This window comes from Scyliorhinus torazame, chromosome 9, assembly GCF_047496885.1.
Source record: "Scyliorhinus torazame isolate Kashiwa2021f chromosome 9, sScyTor2.1, whole genome shotgun sequence".
NCBI lineage: Eukaryota > Metazoa > Chordata > Chondrichthyes > Carcharhiniformes > Scyliorhinidae > Scyliorhinus > Scyliorhinus torazame.
Genome location: NC_092715.1, coordinates 259,236,741 through 259,255,823, shown reverse-complemented (window position 1 = coordinate 259,255,823; position 19,083 = coordinate 259,236,741). Strand labels below are relative to the sequence as shown.

General features: G+C 43.7%; 1 protein-coding gene across 3 annotated transcripts in view; it reads right to left on the bottom strand.

Moving 5' to 3' along the window:
• ptbp3 (polypyrimidine tract binding protein 3) overlaps positions 1–19,083 on the bottom strand; it is a 118,836-nt gene that overhangs the window by 34,392 nt on the left and 65,361 nt on the right. For all 3 annotated transcript variants that reach the window (XM_072517309.1, XM_072517310.1, XM_072517311.1), the window contains 2 exons: positions 8,205–8,374; positions 2,542–2,688 (listed from right to left, as the gene is read on the bottom strand). In XM_072517309.1, the coding sequence (XP_072373410.1) occupies positions 2,542–2,688; positions 8,205–8,374 (317 nt within the window). The remainder of the gene's footprint in view (positions 1–2,541; positions 2,689–8,204; positions 8,375–19,083) is intronic.

Genomic DNA, 19,083 nt, shown 5'->3' with positions numbered 1-19,083 from the left:
AAGGCGATATGCTAGTGTTTGCCCACTGCATGCGGTCCTGCCATTCAAATTACTCAATGTCTAATGTGGTCATCTTGGGGCAGCATTATACCTTTGAGCTACATAAATTGGGGTACAAGCACAAATTACAAAACGTTTTCCTGAAATCACCCGAGATCATGAATATCTCAATAGCATTGGCACCCTTCAGCTAAACGTCCAGCTGGTATCAGAATGGGGGAGGAAGGAAGGAACAAAATCTAGCGGGGCCTGTGCTCCTAGATTCACCACAAAATTAAAGTGAGAAATAAAAAGCAAGGTTCTCCTTATATTTAACCCTGACTGGGGAAGTACTTTGAAAAAGACAGGCCCGAAGCACGTGACTTTGTTAATTTTACAGACAGAACTAAGACACTGAAATTTTTTTATTTTTTTAAAAAAAACAAGTTCCTTTCAATCTCTTTAGTTTCTTTCAATGTTTTGATGCCCAGCGCAGAAACAACTTTGAGCACAGCTGCACATGAAAACACATTCACAAGATGAAGGTTAAATAAAGATACGTAATGGTTTGAACAATGCCGACAGTATTGATATAATCTCATTTAACAGATGTCAGCTAATTCCGGTCATGTGATGAACTTCCTGGTGAAACAGACAAAACGATTTCTGCGTAACAGTTAGTGTGCACTATATTAGTTTAAAAGATACCAAGTAGACTTTTTTAAAACCAGTTCAACTACAACTCGAGTTTTAGTTTGGGTCCAACGTTGACTCCATTTTGAAACCAATATATTATTTGCACATGTTGAGTCTCACTTTCTGCGCCACTCCGAGGACTTGGATGCATGAATTTTACTAGTCACGTCTTTCTAATTGTCTCCAATCCATCAGCTGTTACCAAAGGCAAATTAGATTTGTAAGCATGTTACAAACATACAGATAAGCAACAGTCTATAAAATAAAAACCCTACAACTTACAGCAGTCAAATTCTGCCAGGGCCCGCTTCGGTGCAGCAAAAATAGTTTCAGTTTCGTGATTATCATTTTTTTTTCTTTTCTGAGGTTTTCAAACTTGGCTCAGTGCCAACTGTTTGCTGTTAATTTCTTTGGCAACTTTAAAACTAGTTCTACTGGTTTTAACCCTTTCAGCATCAATATTTAATTTAATTATCTTTGTCACAAGTAGCCTTACATTAAAACTGCAATAAAGTTACTGTGAAAAGCCCCTAGTCGCCACACTCAGCTGCCTGTCCAGGTACACAAGGGAGAATTCACTTTGTCCAAATTACCTAACAGCACATCTTTCGGGACTTGCGGGAGGAAACCGGAGCAATAATCACTATTACATAGAAATTATGTAGAATGTGCAACACAGAAAAAGGCCATTTGGCTGAACAGGTCTTCGGTGATCTTTACTTGAGCCTCCTGCTATCAATACTCATCTAACCATATCAGCATACCCTCCTATCGTGTATACTTACCTAGCTTGCCCATGAATGAATTAGTTATTTGTCCCAGCCATTCCTTGGAAGAGAGTTCAAAATACCCCAGCCCCTCTGGGTAAAACGATTTCTGCCTGGTTCCCTATTTGAATATGGTCCCTTGTTTTGGACACCTTCACAAGCAGAAACATGTTCCCTACATTGACCCAATTATGTAATGAGGACCTGGCTGGTCACAAAAAAAAGACAACAACCTGAAGCTCATGAAATTCTAACGGCAGATCTTTGCTTGCATCAATCTGTCTAAGTCCACCTACTCAGAGAAAATGGGAAAAGTACCCCAGGAAAGAAGTTACCAAATTCATTGCTCCAGTCAGAGCAAACTCCAACAGAATGGGGGGGATATATCTGAAGTTTACCTTCAGTTTGGTTGCAAGTGCAGGAGGTCAAGGATGGAAACGCCAAAATGGAAATGGGAAGGGAGGAGCAAGAGAGGTAGAAGAGAGCACGGAGCAGATCTGGGTAGGGTGCTGATGTGACCAACCACAGAAGTCAGATGGGAGGTAGTTGACAAAGCAGTTGCAACACCGATGTTTAATCTCTGCAATACAGAGCAGATTCTACCCTGGACAACGAACACGGTTGATCAGATTGAAAAAAGGGCAAATTACTATCTCGTATGCAAAGCCCATGTACATCAGTTGCAGCTTGTGCTGAATTATTAGACCAACTTTTCTCCTGACGATAAGCTCTTCAGGCAATGCTCTCAATAAGATGCACCCTTCTGTGACCAGGCAGCAACCTGTAAGGTAGTAGCTGCCCACAGGTTGCATATTAGAATGTACAGGGCATAAAAAACAAATATAGGAGAAATTAGACTTCAGTTACAAGTTTCACTTCAACCTGCATCCAGCTTCCCTTCAAACTAACGTGAGGCAAACCTTTCCCTTTTTACGAAGGAAACGCAATCCTGTTTTAGTTTATTCTAAACCATTGTGATTTTTACATTTATAATTACGGTGAGAAAGTTTAACTGGACAAGTAACAATTAATTTAGGAAGTATGGCAACATGCCTTTAAAAAATACACTCACAGACGTACATAATGTCAAGATACTTACGCCTTGGTTAGGCAAGTTGTCGGTCTTCAGTTCCCGGTGGTTGGAATACTGGATGTAGATGGGCTGATTGCGGAGGTGTGGAGTGACTGTGGTGTAATAGTTCACCATAGTAACAGCTGCTTCTTCTGAAGCCATTTCAAGGAAAGCCTGCAAGAGCAGGGAGAGGGAGAAACACTTGATGACAAAATTAACAACATAATGTCTTTTTTTCCAAAACTCGGACGTAATTCCCCACCGTGGACCATAATACATTAGATAATTCTGATCACTAATGCTGATTATTAGATACTGAACCTAAAATATTTTATGACATTGCATTGGCCCCTCATCTAAAATGAGCTATGCCAGTAGATGCCATAATTCAAGTACAGCCGATAATGCGAGGGACATGGTTGTGATTCAATTTGAGATATTACAAAATGGTCTGTTTAGAATCAGGAGCTGCAGCAAATAGTACAGTTAAAAAAATGCATTGTCTTGTGAGAATTATGCACACAAAAAACAATCAATTGCTCCGGTATACATAACTTCCATTATTTGATAGGCCAATGTCCCAAAAATGGTCCACTTTCCACCCACAGGGCTGGTGATAGAGTTTAAAATGCTACTCAGTTTTAATATAATTACATGACAAAGGAACATGAAACATCAAATAATTCGACAAAAGGACAGAATATCGCTAATCTGCTGTTCACAAGATTAGTTATTTCACTAAATTACTAAAACAAAGGAATATGCCGAGATGCATTTTACAGCCACCGCTTATTTTCACTTTCAGCTTTCCTTCACGCGAAATAACATTCAGCGTGCCAAAGCCAATAACCCATCTGGTCAATTACACGGCGGGTCGGGGCAGAAATGTGGTGCGGCGGGACGGAGAATCCAGCCCCCTATGTGCTTGCAATTACATTGTAGTGGGGGAAATGGAGAATCTGAGATACACATGGGACAGTAGGGAAGAGGACGCCTGGAGGGGATAACATGACAGTCTCTAAAACCCAAAATGGGGCAGCATGGTAGCCTTGTGGATAGCACAATTGCTTCACAGCTCCAGGGTCCCAGGTTCGATTCCCGGCTTGGGTCACTGTCTGTGCGGAGTCTGCACGTTCTCCCAGTGTGTGGGTGGATTTTCTCCAGGTGCTCCGGTTTCCTCCCACAGTCCAAAGATGTGCAGGTTAGGTGGATTGGCCATGATAAATTGCCCTTCGTGTCCAAAATTGCCCTTAGTGTTGGGTGGGGTTACTGGGTTATGGGGATAGGGTGGAGGTGTTGACCTTGGGTAGGAATGCTCTTTCCAAGAGCCGGTACAGACTCGATGGGCCGAATGGCCTCCTTCTGCACTGTAAATTCAATGATAATCTATGATTAATCTAGGACAAAGGTTCGGCACAACATCGTGGGCCGAAGGGCCTGTTCTGTGCTGTATTTTCTATGTTCTATGTATCGATAATCGGGGGTATTGTGGTACTTTGAACCGCTTTGTATTCCTTTGAATCAGTCTAAAAATATGTAAACCAGCAGAGCAACTTGGATCAAGTTGGAGTTACAGCAGCTGGATTGTCACTCTCCCGCATGCATGGCACATTAAAAGACATTTGTTTCATATGGTCTGAAGAACTCTACTCATTTAACTCTGCTAAATACAGGGGAAAATATTTCTAAGGGCTTTTCCATCATAGCATGTTGGTACAGATTGTTCTTTTGTGAATACTCGGATTATATACAATTCACAAATCATGGTACAGAATATAATTACGTTTACAGTAAATGTATATTGAACTATAAAGACAGTGGGATCTTGTAAAACAGGGTGAAGGAATAATGAACAAGAGCACAGGCATAATTTAGCCATGATTCTGAAGTGTTGCACTCGGATACAGCAATTTGGGAAGTAAAGTTGATTGGAGCATAGATTTCTCTGCAGAACCATCAGCCGAGAATGTAGGATATGGAAAACTCTGCCGGTATAGCATCACCACGGGTGGGATGGGGTAATTATAATATGACAAGATTACATAGACAATGTTCAGAATTAATCGGGACAATCTGTGCCTAAAAGTCAACAAAATTCACTTTGGCAATGTTCAAAGCACTTTTAAATACAGCAATATTTCTGCGATCAGGAATGCAAATTCAAAATGGTTACTGGACAACTACTTGAAGGAGATAAGTGCAGGGCTTTGAGGAATGAGGTGGGCAATGGGACAAACTGAATAGCTCCTTCAAAGAGCATGCATATGCATGCTTGGGTGACTGGCCCCTGCCCTTCTGTGCTCCATAATTTTCTGATTCTATAACTTCCATGAAAGTGTAACATCAAGTTTTGCTGACAGAAAGTATAGCCCTGGTTATGTTGCTTACATTAAGTTGGATAACACTATTACTTTAACCTGGTATTGCAAGACTTCTAACTATTAATTTAAGCATAGAAGTGTTATTCCATGTACCACATACGCATTATTACAATCCAAAATTAGAGCTCCATCTTGGATGGCCAAAGAAGTTAATCAAGAGGTTAATCGCTCAAGCAGAGTTTGCTTTTGATGAAATGAAATTAAAATCGCTTATTGTCACAAGTAAGCTTCAAATGAAGTTACTGTGAAAAACCCCTAGTCGCCATATTCCAGCACCTGTTCGGGGAGGCTGGTACGGGAATTGAACCGTGCTGCTGGCCCGCCTTGGTTGGCTTTAAAAGCCAGCTCTTTAGCCCTGTGCTAAACCAGCCCCGTTATGATGAGAACTTTGCCAACACATCCCAAGCATTTTTGGCTCAATTCCAACTTCACACTTCTGCATTTCAGCTGTTTGTAATTGTTCTACGCAGATCATACTATGTTATGGGTATTGCTAAAAGTATGGAGCACAGCAAAATCTAACTACCACATATGGGGATTATATCTCCAGCCTTTCCTTCAGGGTTGAGATTCAATGGACCCGGGTTCAGATCCTGACCCTGGGTCACTGTCCGTGTGGAGTTTGCACTTCTCCCTGTGGCTGCGTGGGTTTCACCGCCACAACCAAAAATGTGCAGGTAAGGTGGATTGGCCACACTAAATTGCCCCTTAATTGGGAATAAAATTATTGGGTACTCTAAATTTATACAAAAACAGTTGTGATTCAACAGGCAGTATCTTGGCTGAATGCATTTTTGCGTGAGTCAGGAATAAACATCCACATTTACTGCTCACACAATTCATCAACGGCAACTGTAAATTTCAACACAAAGTCCACGTAAGATTTCACACAAGCCTGAAATGACAGAGCAGTATACCAACAGTAATAAACATTTTCTGGGTGTTTTAGCAATCCCTCCCTTCAAAGGAAAGGATTATTTGCATCCACTATTTCCAGCAACTGTGATGGATTTAACATGTCATTATATAGACTGCCCAAATCTCCTAAATTTAAATTACAAAAGCATGGCTGGGAAATCAAGTTTTCTTTTTGCTTTGTGCGCCGTATACATTTTGACCAGTATCTCAGTGATCAAATGAGGCTTCCATCTCATGGAAATGTCACCACAGTCCCAGGAGGACCTGAGGCTGCTTCCCTCCTTGGAGAGATGACTGGTGGTAATTTAACCCAAGGGTCGGTCACCACACCTCAGGCCAGGGAAATGTTGTGAAGATGGGGCCTCCAGGAATAATCTCAGCCGGTGCAGCAATTGAAACAGTGTTGTTGGCATCGCTCCGCATCACGAACCAGCCATCCAGCCAACTGAGCTAACATCCAAAATCCATCTCGAGTGAGAAACATTAGATGTACAGCTGCTGCGGTCTGTAACAGTATCTGCTCAGTCAACAACTTAATTGTAATAAAAGCAAAATACCATAGATGCTGGAAATCTGAAACCAAAACAGAAAATGGTGGGAAAACTCAGATCTGGCAGCATCTGTGGAGGGAGAAGTAAACTAACATTCAGCCCACGTCACTCTTCTTCTGAAGAAACCATGTCAACTTGAACGTGAACTCTTATTTTGCACTCCACAGATGCTGCGAGAGGTCAATTGTAGTGGCAATTGCGACGTAACAGGGCCAACATTGGGAAAGTTGTTAAAATGGCCATTTTTCCAGGGCAGCACGGCGGCGCAGTGGGTAGCACTGCAGTCTCACGGCGCAGAGGCCCCAGGTTCGATCCCGGCCCTGGGTCACTGTCCGTGTGCACATTCTCCCCGTGTTTGGGTGGGTTTCGTTCCCACAACCCAAAGATGTACAGAGTAGGTGGATTGGCCACACTAAATTGCCCCTTAATTGGAAAAATGAATTGGGTACGCTGAACTTATCCAAAAAAAAAAAGAAAAACAAACATGTTTTTTTTTCCTCCAGTGGTAGTTTGATTTTAAAGCCTAACAGCTGATGAGCAAACCAGTCTTCATCTCAATTACTCTGCATTATATGCAAAGTGTTCCCACCAATAAGGGCAACAACCTACATCTCTGAAACAAAAACAGAAAATGCTGCACAATCTCAGCAGGTCTGACAGCATCTGTGGAGCGAGAACAGAGCCAATGTTGAACCAATGGGTGACTCTTTGTCAAAGCTTTGTTTTAGATTCCAGCATCCGCAGTAATTTGCTTCACATTTCTGAAAGGCTGATTCATGTTCTGGCTTTTCAATACAACCATCTTTCCTTCTGGAGCAGGGGTAGAATTACAACTGCGGGCTAAAATCTCTGGACTTGTAGTCAGGATTCACATGTTAAAAAAAATAAACATGGTAACCAGAAACTGCAAGCTCTTGCAAGCAATGTGTGGTGCCTCTAGTGTTTGCTACCAACCTTCTCTTACACGTACTATGCCTCATCCTTAATAGAAGGACCAGGGAACCCACATTCTCGCAGACAACTGCCAACCATTCGTCCCACAAGCCATTAAGTAAATGGGTGAAAGCATGCCATTTCTAATCACTGTTTGGAAGAGGCCGTCTCTGCACGAGAAGCAGCATTGCCAGGGCAAGCAACTGGGGGCCTGCAATCCCACGTTGAGACCCTCACGAGTGCCATTCCATCTGGCCCATGTTTATGGAGGCCAGCACTGAATGGTCACCGAGATGAAGGGGCTAGATCCCCAATGACTTTAGTTGATCAGATTAAAGCGACACTAGATGTCTCACTCAAATATGCAGATTTGCAAAATAACGATACCACCCACAATGGGTAGAATTCAGATCACGACGTCTCACGAGATCACATTGGATCTCCCGAGGCGTGGCGAGCTGGGTAGATCCCGGATGAAATATCTCCCAGCCATGCGGCCTTTTGGGTGCAATGCAGCCGGTAGATTGCTCCCATAATCTAGTTTCCTTCCTAGAAGAATAGAATTTTAAAAAATTAAATAGTTCGTATGTCACTCAAATCTCATTCTTATCCAAATCAAGCAACCTTTCGAGTCTGCACGAAAGTTCCACTGTGAATTAAATTATGTTTTAATTTCTGCATATTTCTCCAATTTGGAGAGAGCAAAAATTGCTGATACATCGGATTAAAAATTCATAGATCAGGGCTAAAGGAAGCCATTCGGCCCAGCGAGTCTGCACCGACCTTTGGAAAGAGCACCCTACTTATGCCCACATTTCAGGAAAGTAGTGCCACAACCCTGCAGTCCTATAGGCATGAAAATTGCATTTCAGTCGAGAGGCGAAAAAAAATGTACAAATCCACGTACCTGATTTTTCCCTTTTAACATCAATAGATTAGTGACTTTGCCAAACGGTAAACCTAGTGAAAGGACCTCTGTTTCTGAAACCTCATTTGGAATCTTACGAATGTGAAGAACACGAGAGGGAGGGTTTGGAGATCCGTCTCCTTTAAATTTTTTGGTGTCGTTTCCATTAGCTTCAAAACAAAAGGGAAAGTACTATTATTCATGTGTCATTTCCTGGTGTGAGCATTGCACTGAGTGCCCCCTTATATAGATCATTTGACAGTAAGGTTGCAGCAGGTACAAAGAGTTACGTAATTGTGCAACACGCACACACCACAATGAATCAGGTTATATTTGTAAATGCATTTAACACCCGTTGGATTTTACTGTTCCACAATATGCAACCATTACAGGAAATTAAAATAGGCATTGTCAGAGGATCAAGTCCGAATCAGAGCAAAATTAGCTGTGCTTGATGACTGGGAATCTCAAATCTTGAACAAAACTAAAGGAACCTGTCAATTTCTGTGTCAGTAATGGGAATTATTTGTTTTTGAGGCTTTGTTTTAAATCTGTTAAAATTTTCAAACGGTAACAGCAATTTCCCCATAATCCGAACCCTAAATTTGCAGGAAGTTTCAATATAATTCCACTCTGTCATTGGAATTATGGGTGTTCATATCAAGACGATTGTCCATCATTTGTAAGTCAATGTCTCAGGGCTTCTAGAAGGGCGGTTTGCGAATTTGAACTGATCTTTTGATCATGCTGCTTAGCTGTCGATAGTATGCAGTTTCCACTTTTTAAAGCATGCATCTTGTTGTGTCGCTTTGCCAGTTCAGCATCAGTGATTTGTGCATTTGTCCCCTTTGCTCCTCTATCCAATTTAAGCAATGTAACTTAATTTTTCTTACTAAAATATAATGCCTTACATTTGAAATTTATATGCCAAATATTTGCCTATTTTGTAAATTTATAAATATCTTGTAAATTGTTACAGCTGTCTTCAGTATCGACGATGACTTGCAATTTGGTGTGCAATGCTATCAAAGGACTTTTGGAAATCCAGATATAATACATTTACTACATTCCTTTAGTGACTCTTTTGCCTCCAAGAATTCAATGAGGTCAAGGAAGGCTTTCCCCTTCAGGTTATTTTTGTAGGGCTATTTTGTAGCTCCTTGAAATGTAGTACAAACAAACCCCCTCTCTTGTGGAATCCCCCACTCACCCCGCTTGAAGTAAATTTCACCTTTTTCCAGATACAAAAACTCCATTAGATCTCCCAGCCACACTGAGGCACATGGTGGAGCAACTGACCTCCACCCCAACAGGACCCACCTGCAAGTGAGGCAAAGACTAAAACATCTGCCACCGTTCCAGGCTGCAACAATATGGCCCCCAGGGGACTATGCTCAAAATGCATATGCAAGACCGGCGACATGGTGCTGAAGAATGACCTCTAAAATTTATCCAACATAGGTCAGGACCAGAACATATGCTCACAACTATCCTCTACATCTTCAAACAACCACCTCATCCCTGACTTCATTGGGTGCGCTCCATGTACCACCTTTAGCTGCATCAATCCCAGCCTCGCACACTAGTTGAGGTATTCACCGTCCGCAGCACCTCACACCACAAACCTGCTCCAGCGCCATCCCCAGCGCCTCCTCGCAGTTGGCCTTAACCCCTTCCAGAGACACAATATCCGCCTCTAAAATCCTCCCATTAATCGCCGAGATGAACACACACATTTTTTCACACAATCCCACACCTGCTTCTACCTGAAAATCTCCCCCTGCTTGATCCCAAACTACTCCCTCAACTCCTCCAAATTCGCAAACCACCCTTCTAGAAATAGGTCCTTAATTTCCTCCCATCACCAAAATTTACCATCCAGCCTTGCTGGCTCAAACCCATGGTTCTCTCGGATTGCCATCAACTTCGACCCTGACCCACACCCAAGTGCTGTCAAAATTGCCTCCATATTTTCAACGTGGCCACCACCACCGAACTCCCCGAATATTTCCCTGGGGCAAACGAAAGCCGCGCTGTTACCAGCGCCCGCAACCCCGACCCCTCATAAGAACCTGCCTCCACCCTCACCCACCAAGCCTCCGGCTCCCTATTCCAATCCTGCACCTTCTGTGTTCGTCGCCGAATAAATAGGTTTCCTCCCACAAGTCCCAAAAGACGTGCTTGTTCGGTGAATTGGACATTCTGAATTCTCCCTCAGCGTACCCGAGATGGCACCGGCGTGTGGCGACTAGGGGATTTTCACAGTAACTTCATTGCAGTGCTAATGTAAGCCTACTTGCGACACTAATAAAGATAATTAATAATACATCAGGTTTGGGAGGGCCAGGCCCCCGACTGTCACCCTCTCTGAAGCACAGTCCTCTTAATCCTTGCCACCATACCGGCCCACAAACGACAAATATCAACCGCTCCATGCCCGTCAAAAAGGCCTGTAAGCACGGAAATAAAAACGAAAACCATGGCAAAATATTCCAGATGGCGGGCAGCATGGTGGCACAGTGGTAGCACTGCAGTCTCATGGCGCCGAGGTCCCAGGTTCGATCCCGGCTCTGGGTCACTGTCCGTGTGGAGTTTGCACACTCTCCCCGTGTTTGCGTGGGTTTTGCCCCCACAACCCAAAGATGTGCAAGATAGGTGGATTGAACATGCTAAATGACTTCTTAATTGGAAAACATTTGCGTACTCCAAATTTTTTATATTTTTTATTTTTTTAAATATTCCAAATGGCAAAGATGACAGCGCTCCTGAACTTTTTGTTTGCATTTTAAAAGGGCCAGTCTGAGGGCATTAATAATAATAATAATATTTATTAGTGTCACAAGTTGGTTTACATCAACATGAGGGGAATGGCGATTAGGGGAAATCATGGGTTCGAGCCGGGGTGGATGGATGTGAGGATGGGGAGAGAGGTGGATTAAGGATATTAAGAAACTGTTCCTTGGGAGGACGGATTTGCGAATTTGGAGGAGTTGGCAGGTAGTTTGAGCTGACATGGGTTGAAAGTTCCAGGTATATGCAGGTGCAGGGACTTTGCGAGGAAGGTCTTTCTGACCTTCCCGATAGCACCTGCCTCCTCGTTGTTGGAGGCGGTGCTGCCAGTGGGGCGAATGAAAAGCGGGGTTCATGTCGGTGACTTGGATGAGGTCAGGGTGTCCTTTGGGAGGAGGGGGGTAAGGTGAAGAGGGAGGAAGAGTTGTGGGTAGTGCTGGAGGAGGGTCGGAAAGGGTAAACACCTCGACTAAGCAGCTGAAGGTACCGTACAGGGCGCACCTTACAAAAGCAAGGTTGAACCGGTTGTTCAAGGGAGTGGAGGATGTCTGTGAGCGGTGTGGGAAGGGTCCTGCTACCCATGCACATATGTTTTGGTCCTGCCCAAAGTTGGAAAGATTTTGGAGGATGGGGGTTCAGCACCATCTCAGAGGTCTTGCATATGGACACGGAGCTTGGTCCCCTGGTGTCGGACCGGCAGGAGCTGCAGGCGGGTCCGGGGGCAGATATTTTAGCCTTTGCCTCGCTGGTTGATCTTATTAGGGTGGAGGTCAGGTTCTCCACCCATTATCTTGGCGTGGCGAGGGACCTGGAGACGGCGCGTTTGCACTGGGGGGGGGGGCCCCCGAGTGATGGGTTTGATAATTATTGGGTTTAGTCCGTCATGCACTTTTGGGAGTTGAGGGAGGGGGGGTATCTGGGGGATTTTGTATCATAAAATTGTTGAAAATTTGCGGAATAAAAAAAAAAGGGAACTCCCATTCCTTTCCACCTACCTCTTCAGTCAATTTCCAGATAGTTGAAATGCGCCATGATTATTCTTATAATACTGTTTGTTACCCATTTCCCCAATTTGTTCAATGATTTTCACTGAATGAAAGCGGGTGAAGAGAAAGTTGCTCAAATGCAAAGAATTTTAAACATTTACATTTTTTGATTTGGCTTCATACAAGGTTTTCTATAGAGCGAAACTGCATTGTGATCAGCAAAACCACACAAAGTACATTAGTGCTTTACTCAATGTTAAATGATGCCGAAGGGTTAGAAGTAAATAAAGCTGCTGATACAGTATCTGGTGATTCTGAGAGCACTAAATACATTTGCTATGAGAAACAGTTCCTTATACTTATTCATTAAAGATATAACATATTTCAAAGTACGTTGTATTCCTGCTCAAGTATCTCAGTCAAAGGGAAACACTGAAGTATTTTCACTGAAAATGAATTGGAGGGCAGCACAGCGGCCTCACGGCGCTGAGGTCCCAGGTTCAATCCCAGCTCTGGGTCACTGTCCGTGTGGAGTTTGCACATTCTCCCCGTGTCTGTGTGGGTTTCACCCCCACAATCCCAAAAAAGATGTGCAGGGTAGGTGGATTGGCCACACTAAAAATTGCCCCTTAATTGGAAAAATGAATTCAAAATTTAAATTTATAAAAAAAAGAAAATGAATAGGATTGCCTCAGTCAGATAATCAATTGGGTTTTAACTGGACTGCAATTACAATATTTAAATATTGCTGTCCAAACTAGACGGCTACTTAGCTCGAATTGTCCTCAAAAATTACTACCAAGTTAAAAATGCCATATTATAAAGAAGATTTTGCATTCAAGATATCCAACTAATGCAAAGAAGCATTCACCATCATTCAAAAACAGGTGAAGATGGTAAATATTCAGAGGTCATGATCAAACTGTATATTGCTCTGGTTAGAGCACAATTTGAAAACTATGCAGTTCTGAATTCCAAGCATCAATGGCAACATTCAGACAGGGTGTGTAAAAGCCACGAGGCTGACCCTTCGTGTGCCAACGTCCTGAGATCTGGAGAAAACTCAGGTTTCTCGGAAATTAACGTTAAAAACAAGTTTCATTAGCTTAAATCAACACTATTTCCTGCAGCTGCATGAGTGAGACAATGATTTTGAATCGGCCAGTTTCATAATTATCTTCCGTTCTGGTTACAAATTCCATTCCCTAACTGCTGACTCTATCCCTCTCCCTTAACTGTTTGAGGCTAAACCAGACTGCAGTCAGATTGCTAAACCCTAGCTGTCAGACAGCAAGTTTTTAATTATTACCATACCATATTGCTTCTCAATGTTCAAGGTTTTGTGAACGGCCCCAAAAGTGTGCCTCTTAAAAGACAACCAAGGTCTTTTAAGAATGCTTTTAAAAATTGGATAAAATGCATAAGTTGAAGGTGGCAAGTTAGTGCTCACTGATGCTAGATTAAACAAAAAGAGCTGCTGGAAGGACAGCAAGGTCATAATGTACAGTCTAAAAACAAGTCATAGTTGACCTCGTACAAGTCCAATTTTAACTGCTTTAAAGCAACATATTGGAGTCATAATAAACCTTTTTTGTACCCCAGCACCCTGCTGCACCACACAGTCATTCAACTTGTTAATACTATGCTGTTCTGATTATTCCACACAAACACAACCATCAAAATCCAGAGGCAGGAACTATGTTGTCAGCTCACTCGTATCTTGCACTACTTTTATTATCGAGATGCAGCACAAAGAGAAAAGTGTTTCCTGTAAAAGGAGTTCTAGTTCCAGTACTGTTAGCTCTGGTACTTCCCCGTTAGAGTCTATCCCCGATCCCATATTTCTGATCTCCAAACTATGCCTCATCAATCAAAAAGATAGCGACAGCTTCATGTACATGGATGACATTCAGAACTGCCTCACTACCACCTACTTAAACCATTCCACTGCCTCCAAGTTGTCAGACTACTTGCCCCAACATCTAGTACTGGATGAGCAGAAATTTCCCCCAACCTAAGTATGAAAGTCTGTCAGGGCAGCATGGTGGCGCAGTGATTAGCACAGCTGCCTCACAGCACCACAGAAATCCTCATACATCCTCTGGATGTGGATATTCTAACGCACTCCTGGCATTCCATAATCTACCTTCCCTCAGACAGAGGTCATACAAAACCTCGGTTGCCTGTGTCCCCTCACCCCTGTGCTTATTGACCAACAGTAGCTCTCAATTTTAAATGCTTTGATTTTAAAATTCTGATCCCGGTTTTCAAATCCTTCCATGGTTTCATCCCTCCCAGTCTCTGTAATCGTCTTCAGCCCCACATGCCTGCAAAATCCCTGCACTCTAAATTTTGGCCTCTAGAACACTGCTTAAGTTCTCCACCTCCCTACTTTCTTTTCCTCCATTAAGACACTCCTTAGTACCCAACTCTGACCAAGCTGTGGCTCTATGAAATTTCATTGAAAATAACCCTGTGAAACACCTTTGGGTGCTCAGTCTTTTAAAACAATTTTAATGAGGTATTTTTTCGCATTACAAACAGTATAAAAAGTGTACAAAGAATAAACAGTGCAAACACCGACACCCGTCCCTCCAAGACCCACCTATTTAACCCCCTATTCTACGCTACCCTAGCCCCCCCCCCCCCCCCCCTCTCCCCCGACGATTAATTCTCCGCAAAGAAGTCGATGAATGGTTGCCACCTCCGGGCGAACCCTAACACTGACCCTCTCAAGGCGAACTTAATCTTCTCCAGGCCAAGAAAGCCCACTATTTCAGTTAACCAGGCCTCCGACTTCAGGGGCTTGGAGTCCCTTCAAGCTAATAATACCCGTCTCCGGGCTACCAGGGAGGCAAAGGCCAGAACATCTGCCTCTTTCTCCTCCTGGACTCCCGGATCGTCCGACACCCCAAAAGTCGCCACCTCTGGACTCATTGCCACCCTTGTTTTCAATACTCTGGACATGACTTCCGCAAACCCCTGCCAATATCCCTGAAGTTTTGGACACGCCCAGAACATGTGGACATGGTTCGCTGGTCCTCACGCACATTTTACACACCTGTCCTCCACCCCAAAGAATCTACTCATCTGAGCCACTGTCATATGGGCCCGGTGTATCACCTTGAATTGGATCAAGCCGAGCCTTGCGCATGCAGCGGTCGCGTTGACTCTGCTCAACACGTCCACCCATACACCATCCTCCATCTCTCCCCCAAGCTCCTCCTGCCACTTACGCTTCAGCTCCTCGGTCTGCATCTCCTCCACCCCCATTAGTTCTTTGTAGATCCCCCTCCCCCACCCATCCCCGAGACACTACCCGATCCGGGATCCCCCTTAGTGGCAGGAGTGGGAAGCATGATACCTGTCTGCACAGTAAGTCCTGTACCTGCAAATATCTACGTTGTTCCCTCTTGCCAACCCAAACTTCTCCTCCAGCGCCCTCAAGCTAGGGAAGCTCCCTTCCAGGAACAGTTACCCCCATCCTCTCAATTCCCGCCCTTCGCCACACTCAAAATCCCCCCATCCAGGCTCCCTGGGGCAAACCGGTGGTTGTCACATATTGGGGACCAAACTGATGCTCCCACTGCTCCAACGCACCTCCTCCACTGACCCCAGATCCTCAAGGCCGCCACCACCACAGGATTGGTGGAATATCACGCCAGCGGGAACAGCAGCGGTGCCGTTATCAACGCCCCCAAGCTGGTGCCCCTACATGAAGCTGCCTCCATCCGCTCCCAAACCGCCCCCTCCCCCACCATCCACTTCCTTATCATAGCAATATTGGCTGCCCAGTAGTAATTACTGAAGTTTGGCAGGGCAAGCCCCCCCCCCCCCCCCCCCCCCCCCCACTGATTCCTCTCAAGCATCGCCTTCTTCACCCGCGGGAACTTACCCGCCCAGACGAAGCCCAAAATGATTTTATTAATCCTCTTAAAGGACCACGGGATGAAAATTGGGCGGCATTGGAATACAAATAAAAACCTCGGTAGGACCGTCATCTTAACCGTCTGCACCCTCCCAGCCAGCAACAGCGGTAGCGCATCCCATCTCAGAAACTCGACCCTCATCTGCTCGACCAACCGGAACAAGTTCAGCTTGTGTAACCGGCCCCAGTCGCCCGCCACTTGTATCCCTAGGTACCTAAAACTGTCCCCCACTAACCTAAACGGTAGCTTCCCCCAGCCGATCCTCCTGACCTCTTGCCTGGACTACAAACATCTCGCTCTTTGTCATGTTCAGTTTATATCCCGAACAGCAGCCAAATTCCCCCAAAGTCACCATGATCTCACCCGTCCCTGCCCCTGGATCCGATACGTACAAGAGCAGGTCGTCCGCTCCGCCTCCGCCCCCACCCCCAACCAGCCCCTTGAAGCTCAGAGCAATTGCAGTCTGTATGCTTGACCAATACTAATTTCAACTAACCTTTATGGATAATGCCTTTGGTTTTCCCATATCCAGCTGGAGGAAATGTCTGCTTATGCAGTACTAGATGTTGAAAAAGCAGTCTGATAATTTGAGACAGGCTACTGTGACGGAACAGAACCTAACATTGAATATTTTTGTTAAAATATAACTTAATTGCGATTTAATTTTAAACTGGACCTTTTGTTTGAACCATTTTCATTAGATGGCTGACCCTATGGCTGAGTTATTGTCAATGATGCACCAGAACCAAAGAAGCTGCTTTGCAGCAACAGAAATGTCACACCTTGTTATTTGAGAAACTGCTAACTACTCGGGGACTGCACAGCCCAACTTCAAAGGGGGCTACATGAAGGCCTTTGCATTTCAGGGACCAGCTTTGTCAGAATTCATTTTCAGAAAATCTACTAAAACAATTGCCTTTCAACCCATAACGGTGGATATTATCAGCCTGGAAGATATTGTGGAAGGACACGGTCAAACTACCTAAGACTTTAGCTTGTTGAACAGTTTAATATTGCCTTCCTGGGTTGCAACCCTGGTTGCTTTAACATCCAACCAGCAGGGCACACAGAAGGAGCTGAATCAGGCTGGACAACTGGCCCGATCCACCCGTCTCTGCTTAAGTTCTGTACCATCACCTATAAACTGATTCATCTTTGTTTGCCTAATCCATCCTGTGAAGTCAACACCACAGGAAAAGCAAGTCTTACACCACCTGTTTTCAGCCAGCTGAAGGAAATTTTTGTGGGACTTGACTTTGGACACCGGGCCTCACGAGAACCAATATTTATTTTCTCGGTGGTCTGTACTACAAAATTCCTTTCTCGATCCCTTTTTCTTTGTGTGCGCAGAGGGGAGCTTGCAGACCTTCCTTTCCACAGTTTAAGTATGTGCAATAGGACTAACCTTTTTGAGTGGATCCTACATAGATTTTGCTGTAGGATTATTAATATGAATTGGTTCGTACAAAAAACTGAGCAGTTAAAAAATACTCCACTGCTTATTAAACTTACGGACAGATGGCGAGAGGAAACATTAGTACTGTTTGAATGGGTCCATCTCCTGTCTGCCATGGATGCTGACAAAAACTGAGCATCCCTCACTAATTCTACAATGCTGAAAATTTACCGATGGGGGGGGGGGAAAGAGTCCAAAACTGAAATCTCATTTGGGTTCAAATGTTTGCACTTTTTGGCCATTGCTCTCCGGTTTAAAAAGTAGCCATAAATGCCTTGTTAAAATGATCCCATCACTAGTACCAAGTAACTGTACATCATTCTCCACACACCATGTTGTTGGCAGCTTAACTACATTAGCAGCATTTTTATTGCACCACAAATTTAAGTAGTTTTGTGTTGTGCACTCAAGATCAGTGGGAAACGTAATAATGTCAAACTCATTTTTTCCTTCTCTCCATTTCTGCTAACAGCGGTGATTCATGCTGCAGTACAGTTCCACAAGTACTACCAGTCTTTCAGGGCTAATCCCAAGTGGTCAGATTTCATGTACAAACCTGTACAATGAGTTTTAATAACTTGGAACAGAAGAGTGTAATCCTGACACCCATGTACGTGGACTTTAAAATGAGCCACTATACAGTAACTAAATCTTACATTATCCCTTATTCTGTCCCATAAGTTTTCCAAGGCAGGCGACGGCACAATGACAGCCACTGGACTGGTATTCCAGAGATCCAGTGTAAATTTCTGGCACGGCAGATGGTGAAATTTGAATTCAATAAAAAAAATCTGGAATTAGAAGCCTAATAACCATGAAACCATTGTTGAATGTTGTAAAAACCTATCCGATTGATTAATGTCCTTTTAAAGAAGGAAATGTGCCATCCTTACCGATGTGACCAGATCCAAAGCAATTTGGTTGACTCTTAAAATGGCCTAGCAAGCCAATCCGTTAAAGGGCAATTAGGGTTAGGCAATAAATGCTGGTCAAGTCAGAGGTGCCAACATCCCATGAATGAATTTAAAAAAAATTCCAAGGAACTTCTAAAGCCATTCAGTTTTTACCCGGTTATCAGATTTCTGTTTATTCTTTCAATTATTTACATTGGAATGAAACTTATTTATGTTGTAATAAAACACATTTACTGCAATGACAGCACTCTGAAGGGGATTGCAACCAGGTGCAAAGGGGCTCCTCAATTCAACCTCCTTGGTTAATTATAGGCTCGAGTTTCTTTTTCACGAGAATAGGTCTTTTCCAAATCAGAATGCATTTAACTATGAAGCTGTCAGCAACAAGGAGCCAATCAAACACGGGGTCTTGAGTCAAAGAGGAAGCAACCGTTTCAGCCATTTAAAAATAGAACTTCCAAAGATTCAGCCTACGTGCAGTCACTCAGGCCCACAAACATAGCTGTCAGAAATAAGGAGAGTTAAGAATACATTGTTTTTTCAAAAAGTAAAATAATACATGGCTTGTTTGGTTATCTTTCAGGTGTAGATTTTAAACATCATTGTTCATTTAGGTTAGCTGGTTTCTTGGGTGCAGTTAGATATCGACAGTGGATTCTTGACCTCACTCCTCAGCAGCATCATTTCTGGCCTGAGGTGGTACCCGAGTTTCCAATTCTCCCTTCTCTCTTGTGGGTGCACAGTTTCTGATCACTCTCCCACCTTCTATCATTGTCAGTTGGCCGGGGGTGACTAAGGTTTCCT